Source organism: Schistocerca gregaria, chromosome 9 (assembly GCF_023897955.1).
Source record: "Schistocerca gregaria isolate iqSchGreg1 chromosome 9, iqSchGreg1.2, whole genome shotgun sequence".
Classification (NCBI taxonomy): domain Eukaryota; kingdom Metazoa; phylum Arthropoda; class Insecta; order Orthoptera; family Acrididae; genus Schistocerca; species Schistocerca gregaria.
Window position 1 is genome coordinate 171,740,005 of NC_064928.1, and position 17,103 is coordinate 171,757,107.

At 37.3% G+C, this 17,103-nt stretch overlaps 1 protein-coding gene across 2 annotated transcripts in view; it reads right to left on the reverse strand.

The window, feature by feature from the left end:
- Positions 1-17,103, reverse strand: part of LOC126291697 (vam6/Vps39-like protein) — a 100,789-nt gene that overhangs the window by 37,167 nt on the left and 46,519 nt on the right. For both annotated transcript variants that reach the window (XM_049985325.1, XM_049985326.1), the window contains exons 7-10: positions 16,515-16,644; positions 9,593-9,747; positions 3,538-3,723; positions 1,607-1,829 (exon numbers count right to left, since the gene is read on the reverse strand). In XM_049985325.1, coding sequence (XP_049841282.1) covers positions 1,607-1,829; positions 3,538-3,723; positions 9,593-9,747; positions 16,515-16,644 — 694 coding nt within the window. The remainder of the gene's footprint in view (positions 1-1,606; positions 1,830-3,537; positions 3,724-9,592; positions 9,748-16,514; positions 16,645-17,103) is intronic.

Here is a 17,103-nt window from a genome sequence, read left to right on the forward strand (position 1 = left end):
GACAAGGCTCACGACATGATGAAAAGTTAAAGCTGTGAAAGTACCGAGGTGTCGTTTTCATCACAGCATGAACAGTTGGCACAGCACCAGTGTGCTGCTCTTGTATCAAATTTGATGAACTTTTATGTGAGGGTCATACTGGTCAACTCTTCATCACTAAACCTATTCATGTCCATGAACAAGAAAAACAAATCAAGAGACAGAACTGAGCTGAACAGAGTGCAAGATTAGGGGGTGAACAGTACATGTGCACTTACAGTGTCAGTAGCTTTTCCAGCACGGTGAACAATAGCAAGTGACCACAATGAATCATTAGTTGCATCATTAGACAAGATAGCAGAACCAATGAGACAATAGCATTAAATAAACACTGCCATGATGTCAAGTGTGTGGAATTATGTGGGGGGTAATGGAATTTATTGTGGAGAATGCTGCCACATAAAAGAGAATATTTCGTAAAATTTAAACTGTACTTTTAGGTTCCAATCTACTCATCGCCTTGAAAATGGGACATTGTGAAAATACCCCACACAGTTACTGAAACGATCATCAGATTGCGATACAGATCAGTCTGTCAGTTTCCTTCCAGCCACATTCACTGGCTCTGCCAATTCACAACTTACCTATAACACTGAAATACGAAATGATGTTCCAAGGAATCCTTTCATATGTCAAGAAACATACAATGCAAAAAATGAACACAAAAACTAGCAACCAATTTTATAATCCATAATAGCTAGCTAACTAAAGGTCAATCTCATGCTATCTATGTCGAAAAGAAAAGTAATCACTTTGTATTTTCCACCAAAACAAGTCATTAGGTTCAGTGATTCTCATTGGCTACCATACACTGTCACCCGATTAGCTTTGATCAACAGGAATGAATTGCCAACGGCAGCAGGCAGTGGAAGCAACAGTATAACAAGCAGCAAAATTGAGAGAACACCAAATTACATGAGAATGAGTGTAGCGCCAGTTAATACAAATCTGATTACATGAGGTGTCAAAGAGAAACAGACAACAAATGGAATTGTGATGAAGTCCAGGACACAGAAAATCATCTACAATGACCCAAGTACCACACAAGATGTAGCCTTGATGACATGTGGCTTGCCAAGAATGAAGCACTGAACGTGGCCTGATACTGGACTACAAACTTTTATAAAAGAAACTTCCTGGGTATGTAAAAGTAAGTAAGGTTCCAATTTCACAAACAAGCCAAATAACTTACCATAAACTTTTGCACAGACATACTAAGCGCAATACAGATACAGAGATAAACAGGGATTAGAAATTAAGCAAAATGCAATTACTCCATCACAAGCTGCAGGACTGTGTGAATACCTTATAACAAAATATCCAGAAAATATCTTCCAACAAAACCCTAAATTTTATTGGTAGAATTTGGGTTTGCCTTGTATGTAGCTTTTAGGTTTTGTTAAATAGTGTCTAGGCCATTTGAAATTTCCACTGTGTCCTTTCTTTTGTTTTACAAATCATTTATTTACATACGTCAAAATCCCCCCCCCCCCCCCCTCCTCTTTGAATGGAGCAGTACTGACTACTGACAATGATGGTGACAGTCCGGCTTGGTCCTTTAACTCACCAAGGTGCTGTAGGTACTGGATGGTGCGTTCATGTCCATACAGGGCCGAGTCTACTTGGTCGGCCTGCTTCTGCAGCAGTTCCAGTGCCTTTCGGTGCAGGCCCTTGGTCTGGTACAGGATCACCAGCTCACTGTACTTTTGGTGTCTCCGCAGGGTCTTCTCTGTCTCCACCAGGTGGCACTGGTTCAGCCTCAGCAGGGGAGCCACCAAGGCATCGTTTGTCTGCAACAGTTGTCACAATCTTTGCATAATGGAGAACAGGTCTATGAATACTATACTAATACGATAATGGAAAATGCTGAGAGAGCTCAATTAATGACATGAGAAAAGACAATCACTCAGTATGTTGAGAGAGTGGTAAGCAGCAAAACTGCACATAAACAAGGTGCTGGACACTGTGGTTTAGCTTTGGGCCTTGTGTTCTTTGTTTGCGCCAGAATGTACTGTTATATTCAATGGGGACAGAGACAACAGGCATAAGAGGGACATGACAGAGAGGGAGAAAGAAAAGGAAAAAAATAGCACCAAGAGACGGAGGGAGGGAGGGAGGGAAGGGGAAGAGAGAAAAAGGAAGAGAGAAAGAGAGAAAAAGAGAGAGAGAGAGAGAGAGAGAGAGAGAGAGAGAGAGAGAGAGACTGGGGGAGGAGAGGCATTGAAGAAAACAATGAAAGGGGGGTAGGGGGGAGGGGAGGACAAGATTCTCTCAAAGAATAAGGAATAACGATTGATTCAGAAAATATCGAAAATATCACTGTAGTGAAGTCATAACACTGGTACAAAGCACCCTCCACCATGTGCTGTACAGTAACTATACAGTAACTTCTAGAATTTTTCATGTCGTCTTCTGCTGGACAACATTGGTGATAAAGGACAAATTAAATGAGAGAATTCAATGTGAAATAGCATAAATTATATAACAAAATTTTAACATTCTCAGAATGAGAGCTATAAGGATGCCGATATACAGGGAGTCCACACGAACCTCCTCCACTTAAGAAAAGCTATGAGACACAGATACTTGGGGTTTGCAGCATCATGTAAAGAAATTCAAAAAGTTATCTGAAATTTTTTTCCAATCAGCTATTTTCATTTTGTTTCAGTTATTAAACAATTACCAGAAATGACTGCACTTCAAGAGTGAGCTTAATATGTGGTGTGGTATGCAGAAACCAAATAACCGACTGCTCTCCAAAGAAATTTGTGACATGAATTTCAAAGGGAGCTGCCAGACACTAAGAAGATTATGGTGCGGTACAACAAGTTGTTAGCTGATGGGAACATCAATAGATAGTCAGATTCTGGCAGAAAATGTACATGTGATGAAAAGTTAGAGATCAGAGATATCTTCCAAAGAAACTCATCAAAGTCAGTTCGTCAAGCACCGAGAGAGCTAAACATTATTCGCTCGACAGTACATAAGGTGCTACATAAACAACTTTGCTTGCAAGCTTACAAAGTACAAATTGTGCAACTGTGGATGCAATGGCCTTCTTCACGCCAGATGTGCTTGTGCGTACATGGGTTGAGGTAGGGTATCATCTAGACACCTTATGATTTATAAAACGAGCCCATGTAGAAGTGTATTAATTTATCTCTACACAAATTTTAGGTTACTTTACATGATACTGCAAACTGCAAGTATTTAAGTCTCACATTGATTTTTAATAGCATTTGGAAATCAGATTGGTTTTATATGGGAACCCTGTACAACAATACATTGTGTAACATTAAATCTTCTTCTAAATGCACAAAGCACGAAGGAGAAAGGAAAAGCGCTGGAGGCGAATAAAAGAAAAATAAGGTGACTGGAGACAGACACAGGTTGGAGACTACATGGAAAAAATTACATGCACAAAGTCATAATTCAAAATACAAAAAGAATAAAGCTATAAGTAGAGGCTATCTTTTTTCTAAATTAATGTGCAATTACCTGAAGGTAACATTTCAGCAGAGTTGTGTCTATGATTTGCAGCAGCTGTTGTGTTGACTTGTTCATGTTGCTTCCCTCTGCAACTACAATGTCACTGTTCCTTATATTATAATTGTTGTTATTATTCACATTGTTACCCATGGCTTTGTTTTGGACAGTGTTGCCAGCCATCAATTTAAGACGGACCTGTCAACATTTTTTGCATCTCGTAAATATGCTAATGACACTATACTTTTAAATTAAATTACAACACATTCTGAAAATGTCATATAACCAGCACACACATCAATGTATTTCTTGAAATTTTCCCCTCGTAAATAGTATTCCATTAAGTTTCATGACTGCAAGCAAATTACTTCAACTTCTTGCCACGATGTTTTGGCTGACAACCATTCGGCCATCTTCAGGTGAGTATCTTTCACTGGAGATTGCTAGTACACATCACTAACTACAAACCAAAAATTGGTGTGGATACACAGGCACTAAGGCAGCTGCTACATGAGTGACCTTTGTCAATTCTTGTGCCCTTGTCAAATATTGCTCCATCTACAGCATGCAGGCATATGCATAACAGTGATGCTAAATGCGTGCTCTCTGTTAGAATCTGTACTCATGGAGTTAAAATCCAACTGTCGGAATTACTTAAATTAACTGTTACTAACCGTGTTGTTGGCCAAAAAATTTTTTCTTTCTGAAGAAATTAAAGAAATCACCAAGGCTCACGCCTTATCCAGTTGAAAGCCGCCATCACGATTAATAGGATCTTCCGTCAAATGTATTTCTACTGATTTCTTAATGACTGAATCCCAAAAGGATCTCGTCAATGCCAAGATTTATGTGGCAGAATAATCCATGGAATGTTGTGTGAAGATACAATGCTTGGCGATCGCTGACTTATTGGGCTGTGGAAGTTGAGTGTGGTGATCTGTGGAAGGTCAGTGTGGTGATTGTGCTCAATGCATCTTTAATGCACTGTGTGCATTGTCTGACCAGTGTAGGCTTAACCACACTGGCAGAGTACTCCGGAATCTACAGAATATCTAATCTGTATGGCAAAGCCTGCACTGGCCAGACAATGAGCACAGTGCATGAAACACGTGTTGAGCATGATCGCCACACTCGCCTTTTGCAGCCCAGTAAATCAGCCATAGTCAAGCATTGTATCTCCACAAGACATTCCATGTAGTATACTGCCACAGATATCTTAGCCTCGACAAGATCCTTCTGGGACTGAGTTATTAAAGAATCATTAGAAATACATTTGGCAGAAGATCTTATTAATCACAATAGCAGCTTTTAACTGGATAAGGCATGGGACCTTGTGATTTCTTTAATTTCTTCAGAAAGAAAATATTTCATGACCAATGACATGTCTAGTGACAGCTAATTTAATTAATTCTGACATCTGAATTTTAACTCAGTTTTAAACACCCCCAAATCTGGGAACTTGTAAAAAAAAAAGCAACTTTTAAATTTTTACTGCTAGTATGCATAATTTATAAGTTAAAATAAGGGACAGGATGATACTAAATGTTTACACTTAAGTCAACATTTATCATTTGTTGCCTTTATGATTAAGAACGAAACGAAAGAAGAGAGAAGCTAGCTGGCATGTGTTTTTTGATGACAATTGTGTTCTTAAATGTTAAACTGTTTTCAGTGGAAAAAAAGAAAAAAAAAACTGTTGTAGTGACATACGAGTCAGACTATAATTTTCTATTCTGCTCCTTTCTTTATCTACTTTCATATGACTGCACTGATGTGCAGACAAAATGAGAACACTAACATAAAACAGATTTAACAACAAGGAATCGATGTCCAAGATACTGAAATCATTCAATTCTGATACTAGACAATTCCTAGACAATCGATGATTCTTGGAATCAAGGAATCGGAATCAGTAGTAAGCAAAAATATTACCTATGGACTGGCTACCAGTACTTAATACAAACTATACTTTATTTCAAAAATTACTAAGAACTGGCCTCACTAAAGATGTAAAAATTTATGTTTATAGTCCATTTTGTTTCCCTAAAACACCTTTTCCAATAAAAATTATCACTTATATTTTTTATAGGCCCCACTTATCAATTAATCTTAATGCATAGATATTTGGACATTTATGAATTTTGGCCATTTGCCCAGGCATTACTGTGGCCATTTGCCCCAACTTTATAAATATCCAGGCAATTTACACCACTAAGTATCACCATTACACAAGTGCCTGCACACCATAGAACACATGAAACTCAACAGAGATCTGTCAAGTAGTGGCTGCCTTTGCACATGTGTTTCCCCACCAAGTTTTGATATGAAGTTAGCAAGATGAACTAGTAATCTCCAGTGCAACACACTCACTTGAAGATGGCTCGAATGTTTGTCAGCTGAAATATCATGACAAGAGGTTGACATACTGCGTTGCAATCTTGCAACTTCATGAAACATTTACACAGCTTTTCAGCTAGTTAGAAACAACCCAGTTAAAAATTACACTGAAAGATAATGTAGTAACATAAAAGCAGTGTCAAAATGCATTTACTAAAACAATTCAAATGGTTCAAATGGCTCTGAGCACTATGGGACTTAACATCTGAGGTCATCAGTCCCCTAGAACTTAGAACTACTTAAACCTATCTAACCTATGGACATCAGACACATCCATGGCCAAGGCAGGATTTGAACCTGCGACCATAGCAGTTGCGCGGTTCCAGACTGAAGTGCCTAGAACCGCTCGGCCACCATGGCCAGCAACTAAAACAATTAAACATGATTCAACCAATATTTGCAAACTGCTAGTCTGAAACACTTTGTGATTTACCGTCAAAGATCTAATCATCAGTAAATTTAAAGTGTCAAATAAATATATTATATGGACATTTCTTCTATTTCATTATTCATTCTAAAGGCAGTCTATTTCAGTTTGCACCAGATTACTCACTTGCATCTTCACATTAAATTATGTAAGTCCCTATAGGTTTTTTGAAAATGGCAATTGACTTTACTCTTGCTACTTGTTACAACAAGTATAAGGAAATACAAAACCATAATTTCTTTATGATATTTATTTGTATTATGAGCCAACTATCAGTTTATAAAGTAACCACCACGCAACAAACGACTACTATTGTTAAAGCGAAAGGACAGAAAAGAAGAAGAGGAAGAAGAGGACGAATATTTTTACCGAATATTAGTCATTTCCAATCTGCTTATACAGGAAAGCACAATATTATGTACATGCTTCTGGATTATGTTTGGAATAACGTAGGATGCAGTTGATGGGAACAATCACATCAGTGTACTGTGTAGAATTGTGTGAAGTTGTATACATCCTTAAGAAAAACACACTTCCTGAGTAACTGATACATTAATACTAAACCCTGAAAAAACCAACACTGGATAAGTATTTAGCTGGTGTTGAGAATTAATTAAGCAAAAAAAAAAAAAAAAAAAAAAAAAAAAAAAAAAAAAAAAAAAAAAAAAAAAAAAAGAAGGTAGTGCATTGGTGCGGCATGTTCAAAGATCGACTAAGCTGCCTTTCACTTATAATTAGGCTTTTCTACCAAGTAGTAACAGAACAATCAATTAATGAGTTACCATGATTCTAATATAATTCTAGCATTTCACCAGTAAACACCTGATTCTTTCAAAGAATCAAACTTCTATGTATAAAGCACCTTCTGATACTTTAGACATGAGTTAATGTGTTAAACAGATGATGTTAGATATACCAGTGAGAAAAAGTTTAGAAAAAATTTGAAATTATGTTTAAATTTGTCTCAAGTCACTGAAGTCAATAAATGCTCTCATCATCAACCACTGGAAAAGTATAGCATGGGTAATTTGTACTCTATGTTAAGCAAAAGCTACTTTTTCACACATATCAATGTTTATGAAGTCATATCTCCTGAACTATGTGTTGTACAATGATACAATTTTGCAGGTACTTTCAGTGAATATGTGGATACTGTCTGCAAAAAGTGTTGGGAATAGAATCAGTCATAAAGAAGTAATAAATTAAAATATTAGGTCAGATGAGACTATTTTACTGCTTGAACTGAGAAAATGTAATGTGTGACAAACTTTTTTTCATTCATATTTTTGTAAATATGAGAGGAAGAAAAGTTTCATCAAGTTTAGAAATTGTGTGTACAGCTTGTTGGAAGTCACTAAGGGCACGTATTCTCAAATACTGGATGAATATAGCCCGGATATTTCCATGCCTCTGGGTGGTAAGGCCCGACTGCTTATGATACGAGTCAGTGGGGACTTAGTACTCAGAGATGACAGTGGCCACGAGTGTGTGAGCTATGAATTAGTGAATGTATGTGTGTGTGTGTGTGTGTGTGTGTGTGTGTGTGTGTGTGTGTGTGTGTGTGTGTGTGTTGTGTGTGTGTTTTATTTGATGAAGGACTATGTCCAATACCTGATAATACCTAGTGGTCTTCTTTTGATGTGCCCGCTGCCACTCAATGTGTCCTCTATGCGGTGTGCAGCAACCTACTCTATTTCACATCTTAACCTCCACTGCCATAGTATTCAGTTCAAAGACTGCTTTGATGTAGCTCTCTGTGCAAGCCTATCCTATGCAAGCCTCTTCATCTCTGCATAACTACTGCAGCCTACACCCTTTTGAACCTGCTCACTGCAGTCAAGTCTGGATTTCCTTCTAAAGCTCCCCTCCACATACCTCCATTAACAAACCAACTATTCTTTGACAATCATGAAGCTCGTTCTTTTAATCAAGAAATCATAGAATTAAGCACCTCCTGATTGCTCATCCAATCTACCCATGTAATCTTCCGCATTCTTCTGTTAAGACCACACTTCAAAAGATTTGTTGTAATCCAACACACTTTAAAGTGTGTCGACGTGTTGCCTTCGTCTGCCCGATCGCCACATCTGTCTCCAGTAGAGCACATACGGGACATCATCGGACAACAACTCCAGTGTCGTCCACAAAGAGCATTAACCACCTCTGTACTGACTGACAAAGTGCAACAGGTTTGGAACTCCATACTACAAAGTGACATTTGGCACTTGTACAGCACAACACATGCATGTTTGCATGTCTCCATTCAACATTCTGGCTAGTTATTAATGCACCAGCATTTCACATTTGCAATGGCTTATCTTGCACTTACATTACCCTGTGATCTTGCAATGTTAATCACTTAAACATGTTACGTAGCCAAATATATTCACGAAATTTCATTACTCTACGTTTATTATTTTTTGGTGTTGCGATTTTTCCCCCTGTGTGTGTTTATCTTTTCTGAATAACAATTTTTAGTTATTGCCAATCAGCATTTTATAGCTCCACCCCTACTTCTGCCAATGCCAGTTATTTTGCTACTGCAATCCCCTAAAAAAAAATAACTGTTGCTTTTAGTGTCTCATTTCCTTATGTAATTCTATAAGCATCACCTCAATGTAATGTGACAACATTTCACAGTCCTTGTTTTACTTTGTTGTTGTTCATCTTTTATCCCCTTTTGAAGTTCCTACATTTACGTGATAGAATTGTCACTGGCAAAACTTAAAATATTTATTTCTCCAATTCAACAATCATTCCTTTTCCAAAATTTCTTCTAAGTTTCCTGACTAAATAACAAGAGAGATGAGTTATAATGCTGCTTCACTCATTTCTGAACTACTGCCTCTCTTTTGTGTCCTTTGGCTTTTATAATTACCACCTGGTTTCTTTACAAATTGTAAATAATTTTACATCCACTGTAATTTATTTTATCCCCAATGTGTTCTGAATTTTAAAGAGTGTACTCCCATCAACAATACCAAAAATCTTTTGCAAACACATAAGTATGTACTTTAATTAACATTATCTTAATACAACTCTAAAAACAGAAAAATTGTACATAGACAGGGGTAGTCAGAATGAACAGTACAACTTACTCAGAACCAATGCACCAATTAGTGCACTAGTTGTTGACAAGAATTTATAACTGTTTTGGTACTACTATGATCAATAACATTAAGTAGTGATAATTTTGGGATTTCATTTTTAAATACTTGAAGTAGTGTGTGCTTTTGAATTTACCTCAGTGAGGAATTCAATCAACGCAAGAAGAGCATTTTCGAGCTCTCGATCTTGAAGCTTCTGTCGAATAGGGTGCCTGTCGGGACTGTCCGGAGTCGGCTGTCGTGTCTCCTGCGGAAGCAGATCCGGGAACAGACGAATCACATCATACGGATCTGCCACATATGTTGAAGAAACATGTCACCTGCCATAGTAGTAACTGTGTTTTAAGTTTACAGTGGTAACTGAAAATATGCAGTTTATTTATTTATATACTTATTACATAGAAACATTACTGTGTGCTGACACAGGTGTGGAACGAGTCAAAACAAATAATTTAGTATTACATAAATGTAATTTATACTCCCATACAGAGACATGAGGGAATCTTACGGTGAACTATATAAAACTGTCTAGCAATTAAATGAACATTTTGTCAGGTTTATCAAGCCAAAAGAGAAAACTATTAAGAATTACAGAAGATTGCAAATATTATTAATCATGTAAAAATAAAACAGGTACAGAAATTAAAATTTGAATTGGAACGTAAAAATCAAGACAAATGTGTGAAACAATTTGCCCATCTCTCTTTAGAAATTGATCAAGACAATAAATTTCTTGTAAAGAAAAATGCTTTTAGCTTACTTTTAACTAATTTGTTAACTCATGTGGACTTAATATAGCTTGCAATATGTTGTGATATAGTGGGCAGTATTCCTATTTACTTAAGGACTCTGACAGGCAGTTTTTGGAGGCCCTCAATATAGAACTGCAATAATCATTCTCGGATGATAAAGACTATTTGATACCAGTGAATTGTTTCACAATATGAGTCCATAAGCTCCCAAGTGAACTGAAATATTAAAAATTGGTTTGCTCTGAGAAACTAACATCCGAAATTATGTTGGAAACAAATTTTATTTAGCACAAACTTTTTGAAACTTGGTGGATACAATGTTCTCAGCTAAACCTTCTATTGATGTGGATACTTAAGAATTTTGAAGCAATATACCCTTTGTACCTGTTTATTACCACATGCAAGAAGTATCGCCTGTCGACCTTTATGGTACAAAGGTGATCTTACTGAGACCAGCTCATCCTGATATCCTACCCACACAACCCACTGCCATTTTCCATCATACTCCTAATCTGTGTAATATCTTTGGTAAACAGTATGACAATCTCAGACTGTTACCACTTTTCCAATGCTCCTACTCCCACTATTCTATCCACTACAAAACCTGCCTATGCTCTCAGCCACTACCATTTATTCCAAAACCGCCACTGGTAAGGCCTAAAACATCAAAGACAGCACAACATGTGGAACCACACTTATTGTTCACCAAATAACATGTGACATTTATTCACTGAGCCGTAATTTATATAGGAATGCCACCAATAAAGTGCCTGAATACATGAATTGGAACAGGAGACCTGTCCACCTCGTGGACACCCAGTACCCGTTTGCTGAAAGTACTCTGCAGCATGACTCAAGGGGTCTTGAGTTCTTGCAACACCACATTTGAATCCACCGGTCCAACAGTAATGTTGCTGAACTCTGTAAGTGGGAACTTGCTCCCCAACATCCCATCATCCTCCTAGACTTTATCTCTGTCAACATATAATTCCCCCTTTCTGTTTTCCGTTATTACTACTTTTTCTTTATTTTTCCGTTATTACTACTTTTTCTTTATTTACTTAATTATTTTCTTTACTAATAACTCCCCACCCCCATTTATACTTGCCAACAACTACTTTATCTTTGAGGGACAGACATACAAACAGGTCAGGGGCACAGCTACGGGAACCAGAATGGCTCCTCCTTACGCCTACCTTTTCATGGGTTGCTTGGAGAGGGCTTTCCAGTGATCCATAAGCCTTGTCCCACTGGTCTGGTTTAGATACATTGACGACATCTTTGTCACGTGGACTTATAGTGAGGCTGACCTGTTAAAATTCTTGGAATATCTAAATACATTCTCTCAATTAAATTTTACATGGTCCTGTTCCAAATCCCATGCCACTTCCTTTACATTGACCTCATTCTCACTTAAGGACAGCTACCTGCTTCTGTTCACATTAAACGTAGCATAAACAACAGTACTTACACTCTGACAGTTGCCATCCTTTCCATATCAAATGTCCCCCCACCCACAGAGCCTTGGTATTTGATGTAAATGTATTTAATCAGATGCAGAGTCTCTGCAGCAATACACAATCATTCTCACCTCACCCTTCACTGCACGTAATTGCCCCTCCCTATTCCAGAAACAGATATCCTGGCCCTTCACATTCAATCCTGGTACTGCTGGTTCCTCCAAAAAGCACTCACAAGAACACCATGTCAATCAGTGTTATCCTGTCTTGAAGCTATTAATCAGCTACTTCAACAAGGCTACAATTTCCTAAAATCATGTCCTGAAATAATGTCCATTCTGTCAGACATTTTGCCCACCACACCAGAGTAGTTTTTCATTATCCTTCCAATCTCTGCAATATGCTTTTCAGACCCTATAATCCTTCTGCACCCATTTCCCTTCCCTACGACTTCTACCCCCATGACCGTCCCTGCTGTAAGACTTGCCCTATGAACCCTCCAACCACTACTTATAGTAGCCCTGTAACTGGTAAAACATGTAATATCAACCTATGAAATGACACACCACGTACCAGCTTTAACATTGGCGTGACTACCACCAAGTTATCACTTACGACGAATGGGCAAATGCAGTGGGTGTACACTGGCAAAACACTATATCCTGTTGCAACATGACAGTTGTGGCCTTGGTTCCTGTTTCATCACACGAGCCATCTGTATTCTTCCCCCAGACAACAGTTTCTCTAAACCCCACAAGTGAGAGCTGCCACTCTAACACGTCCTTGGTTCTTGCCACCCACCTGGCCTTAATTTATGTTAACTTCATTGGTCTCAGCATTTCTTATCAGTAACTATTTCTTTCTTCACTCCCTTTTAGTTTTATATATCTTTTATTTTCTGACTTGTCTATTCTCCACCTTTACCACATGCAACGCACTCAGCTTTCCTCTCTTATTAACTGATGCATGACGTTTTGTCAGTAACTTTTGTCTTTCATGTTATGTTATCTTCCACCTCTAAGCTCTCAGGTTTTCAAACCTCATTCAGTGCAGTCCCCAACAATCAGTCTTTCCTTTGCCTCCCATCTGATGTCTTCCCTGACCCATGGTCCTTTTTCATACTCCCTTCATTTTCTAAATCTTACTAGTCCTTGTCCTTCACTCAACTTCTTTCCTCTTCGATGTTTCTAATAGAAGAAGGAGCCACTGGCTGCAAAAGCTAGCTAATTTCAATAATGATACCTTTATGTGTGGTCTCCTGCTGCTTGTGAGGAGTTTTTTTTTAATCTTTCCAATTACATTATATTTTTTACACATTGTGGGTTTATTTATTGTCATTTTTGTTTTGAAGTTCAAGTCATGAAGTTGAATCTGAATTCACCCAACTGAATATTTCAGCTGTGATTGTGGTTTGTTGGCCAACTCTATCATATATCGTATCACTGAAGAATGCCACACATGCTGCTGCTTATAGAGAATACAGTATATGATTTCCTAACCCCTACTTATGTTTTTGCTTAACAGTGTAAGACTGGTGTACTGCCCAGCTGTCACAGCTAATGTGAACGTGCAACTGAAGAGAGTGTGGCTGAAATAGTCGATATTATTTAGATGGTAGAACACAGTCCTTCAACAAGCATTTGTAGAATTTTAACACATGTTGGTGTTCCATGTACAAGAATATGGTGGACATTACATATACATAGTCTTTAGTCTTATCATTTATACTGGATTCAGCATTGGATTGGAATTTTATTGTTGGCTAGTTGCAAATCAACAAGTAATCCTGCCAGTACCGTTTCTGACAAACACACTTTAATTCATGGCGGTATAAAAAACACTCACAACTCACATCTGTGGTCTGATAAAAATCCGTATGGTTTAGTGGAGACATTTTCAAGAATGCTTTTCTGTAAACATGTGGTGTGGCATGAGAGAGAATTTACTAGGTCTCTTATATTCCCACATCACTTTACAGGGATCCGTTATCTACTCTTTCTTAAGAATACACTTCCAGCATCACTGGATGAGGTCCCTTTTGTTACAGGAATGGATGTGAAATGTGATCAAAAAATAACTGGAATTTATGATTTTATTTAAGTATCTTTATTTATCTATCAACTTGAACTTTGTCCCGTTAAGATATAATACATGATAAACATAAACCTGGTCCGTACTGGGCTGCAATGAGATGTTTATTTAATTGTGTGATTAGCTAATTTTGAATAGGCTTTATTGTCAAGTATGAGTAAAAAGTAGCCATATTCTGTCATTTTACAAAAGGATCCACACTACAGTGAAACCTTTTAGGATCATATTTTTACTTGTACTTGACAATGACATTTTGTTGAAATTAGCTAGTCACATGATTGAATAAATATCAGATTACAGCATACCATGTTTACGTTTATTAAGCATCTGGAGGATGTGGATCCCCACAAATACAAAATTTTAAGATATAATACACTTGTCCCAGTGGTTTTTTCCTTTGTCAGAAGTATTTATGGAACACACTTTTCATTATGGTGTTCAGCTCCTTCAGCAAATCTGTTTTTATCTCATCAATGGTCAGAACATGACAGGCTTTCGTGGTTATATTCAGCCTCGGGGATAGAAAGATGTCGCAGGGATCCACGTCCGGTAAAGACAGTGGCTAAGGCAACATCACAGTTGTTTTTTGGCAAAAAATCACAAACTAGGATTGAGGTGTGAGTGGGAGCAGAACTGTGATGCAATATCCATGAGTGGTTTTCCCACAATTCTGGCCATTTTCTTTGGATTGCTTCATGTAAACGGCGCATAACTTCCAGGTAGTATTCCTTATCGGCCATACAACCACAAGGCTGCAACTCATGACACACTATCCCACTGCAATCAAGAAAACAGTGAGAAGGACCTTCACATGTGACTTAACTTGTCGATTCTTTTTTCCTTGGCTCTTCAGGCAGTTTCCGTTGGGACAACTAGAACCTTGGTTTCAATGTCATACCCATTTACCCATGTTTTGCCACTTATTATAACCTTCTTTAGAAGTTTTGGACCAATCTCACATTTAACAGTTCCTGAGTGACGTAAATACGACATTGTTTTTTGACGAAATTCAACAATTTCAGAACAAATTTTGCTGCTACTGCTACACATTTTGTGCCCAAAACACCCGAAAGAATTGCTTGGCATGAGCAAAGGATATGCTGACATCATCAGCAACCTCTCTTATGTTCATTTGGCGATTTTCTAGAACCATTTTCTTTAATTCTTCATCATTGTTATTGGTAATTGATTTGCTAGGGTGTCCAGGGCGGTCGTTGTCTTCAATGTCTTCTCGGCCTTCACTGAAATGTTTATACTAGTCTATCTCGTCTTACTCAGAGTAGATTCGCCAAAAAGCCACATTCAACATTTCTAATGTGGTTCTGAAGTTTATTCCATTAATCAAGATGAATCAAATTCTTTGATTAATCTTTTTCAAAAGCAAAAGTTCCCCGACTACTTGGAAATGATAAAGCCTATGAAATTAAAAATATCACGTTACTTTTTGATCACACCTCGTATGTTCTGTACATTCTAATCAGCAGATGAATACCATCTAAACATAACATTCCTTGGAAGATGGATTGGCTGAAGTGTTTCTTGGCTTTATTCAGGCAATAGGTTAGGTGTTAAAACACACAGTTCTATTATTTCCTGAGGAAAAAAGCATATAGTTCTACATTAGCTTCCTCACCCTCCTTAATATTTCTTTTATGAGTAATTAAATTTTCATTCTTCTCCTTTTATTGATGATAGTGAGCATAGCCAGTGCCCTATGCAAAGTAGACTGTTGTAACATTGAGAACTGACTCAGTTACAGCCACCAGGGAATTCCTGCGAAACCTTCAGACTTTCATAGTTTTATTAATGACAGTATGGAATAAGTGTAATAGTTGGGATAAAGGTAATCATGGGAAAGAAGAGAAAAAATCTTTGAAAATGAAATGACAAATGCGAAATAATGAATTCATGGTACATTTCCATGTGTTCAAAAATGTGGTTCTGCATTCAAAGCGTTTGGTTGTACGGTGAGCAGATATCAGGAATTGTCAGTAGGGCCACACAGACTCTAACTTTTAACTTGACAAACATTACAGTAAGGATGTTAGGCCATACTAGCAATACATAAACCACAAGTAAAGGCAACAATGACAAATATGTTTGTCATTTCAAAAAGTATAATAGTTTCGAAAAGTCAATTTGAACTATGGTCAGAGATAACAGACTATCGCAGGGATCACAGTAATTGTCTATGACAATGCTGTGTACAAATTATGAAGTTAATAAGTGTTTTAAAACAAATAAAATGGTATTTGTAATAAGATAATTTGAAAAGAGAGTCTCTTATTCATGATTAGTACATTAGCTTCGTAAAATATAGGTATGGAACTGGGCATCCATGACATTGTCCTGCCTATGATACTTAAAAATTTTCCTTTATGTAAAAATTATTCACAAACAGTAAGTATTAGTGCAAAATCAATATGCGTTGTCAAAAGCCAGTTAAAAAAACCGTTCTAACAATACCTTGTTCATTCCTGTACGACCAGTATGCCTTGAGAAAAAGGGATGAGAAATAATACATATGAGAAATAAAATATTTGACTGGGGTGTTATATGTTATTCATCAAAACATACCAAGTCCAGAAAAAAAATTTTGTGGAATAAGCATAAAGAAGGGGTTAACGTTTTAGGGGAAGAGGAGTTGTGAAAGTCAGTGACTTACTACAATTAATGTAAGATTTGTTACAATGACAAGAATGGCAAATTTGAACTAAAAAAGAAAATGTTGTTGTATTTTATTGGGTGACTTTACCTGTTCCCAGTTTGAGAAACTCCTTCATAGACTCATGGAACTGCTTATTCTTGAAAAGGTCAAATGCATACAGTGTCTGTATGTGATAGATGTTCTTCGATTTCTCATCCTCTGACTCATCTGATATGTTCTGTCAACAAAAAAAGTCGAGCAGACTTATTAATTACACGAAAACAGCCCTTCATGGAATCCACACATCACCTTGGTAGCACACTTCACATCATGTTTATAGCTTACATAAGTAACAAGAAACAACTGAAGCAATAATTCTAACCAACAGCATCATACTTCTTAACATACGAAACTAAACTGCAGTTAATCCATTCACTATTACAAGACTTGTTTACTACCTCACAATATTATTTTGCGGCTTCACAACAGCATACTTCTTCGCATTGTATCCTGTCCCATTATATTCTGTCTTCAGTCAAAGCTTTTTCTCTACCCAACTCCTAACTATTTCTATTTCATACCTATGGAGCTTTTTCACTTTGACTAGTTCATTCTGCAATCACTTTTCCTTCCCACCAGCTATGAGTTATATCCTAATGAATATAAAAATCACCATGATTTGTCATTTTTCTGGCCT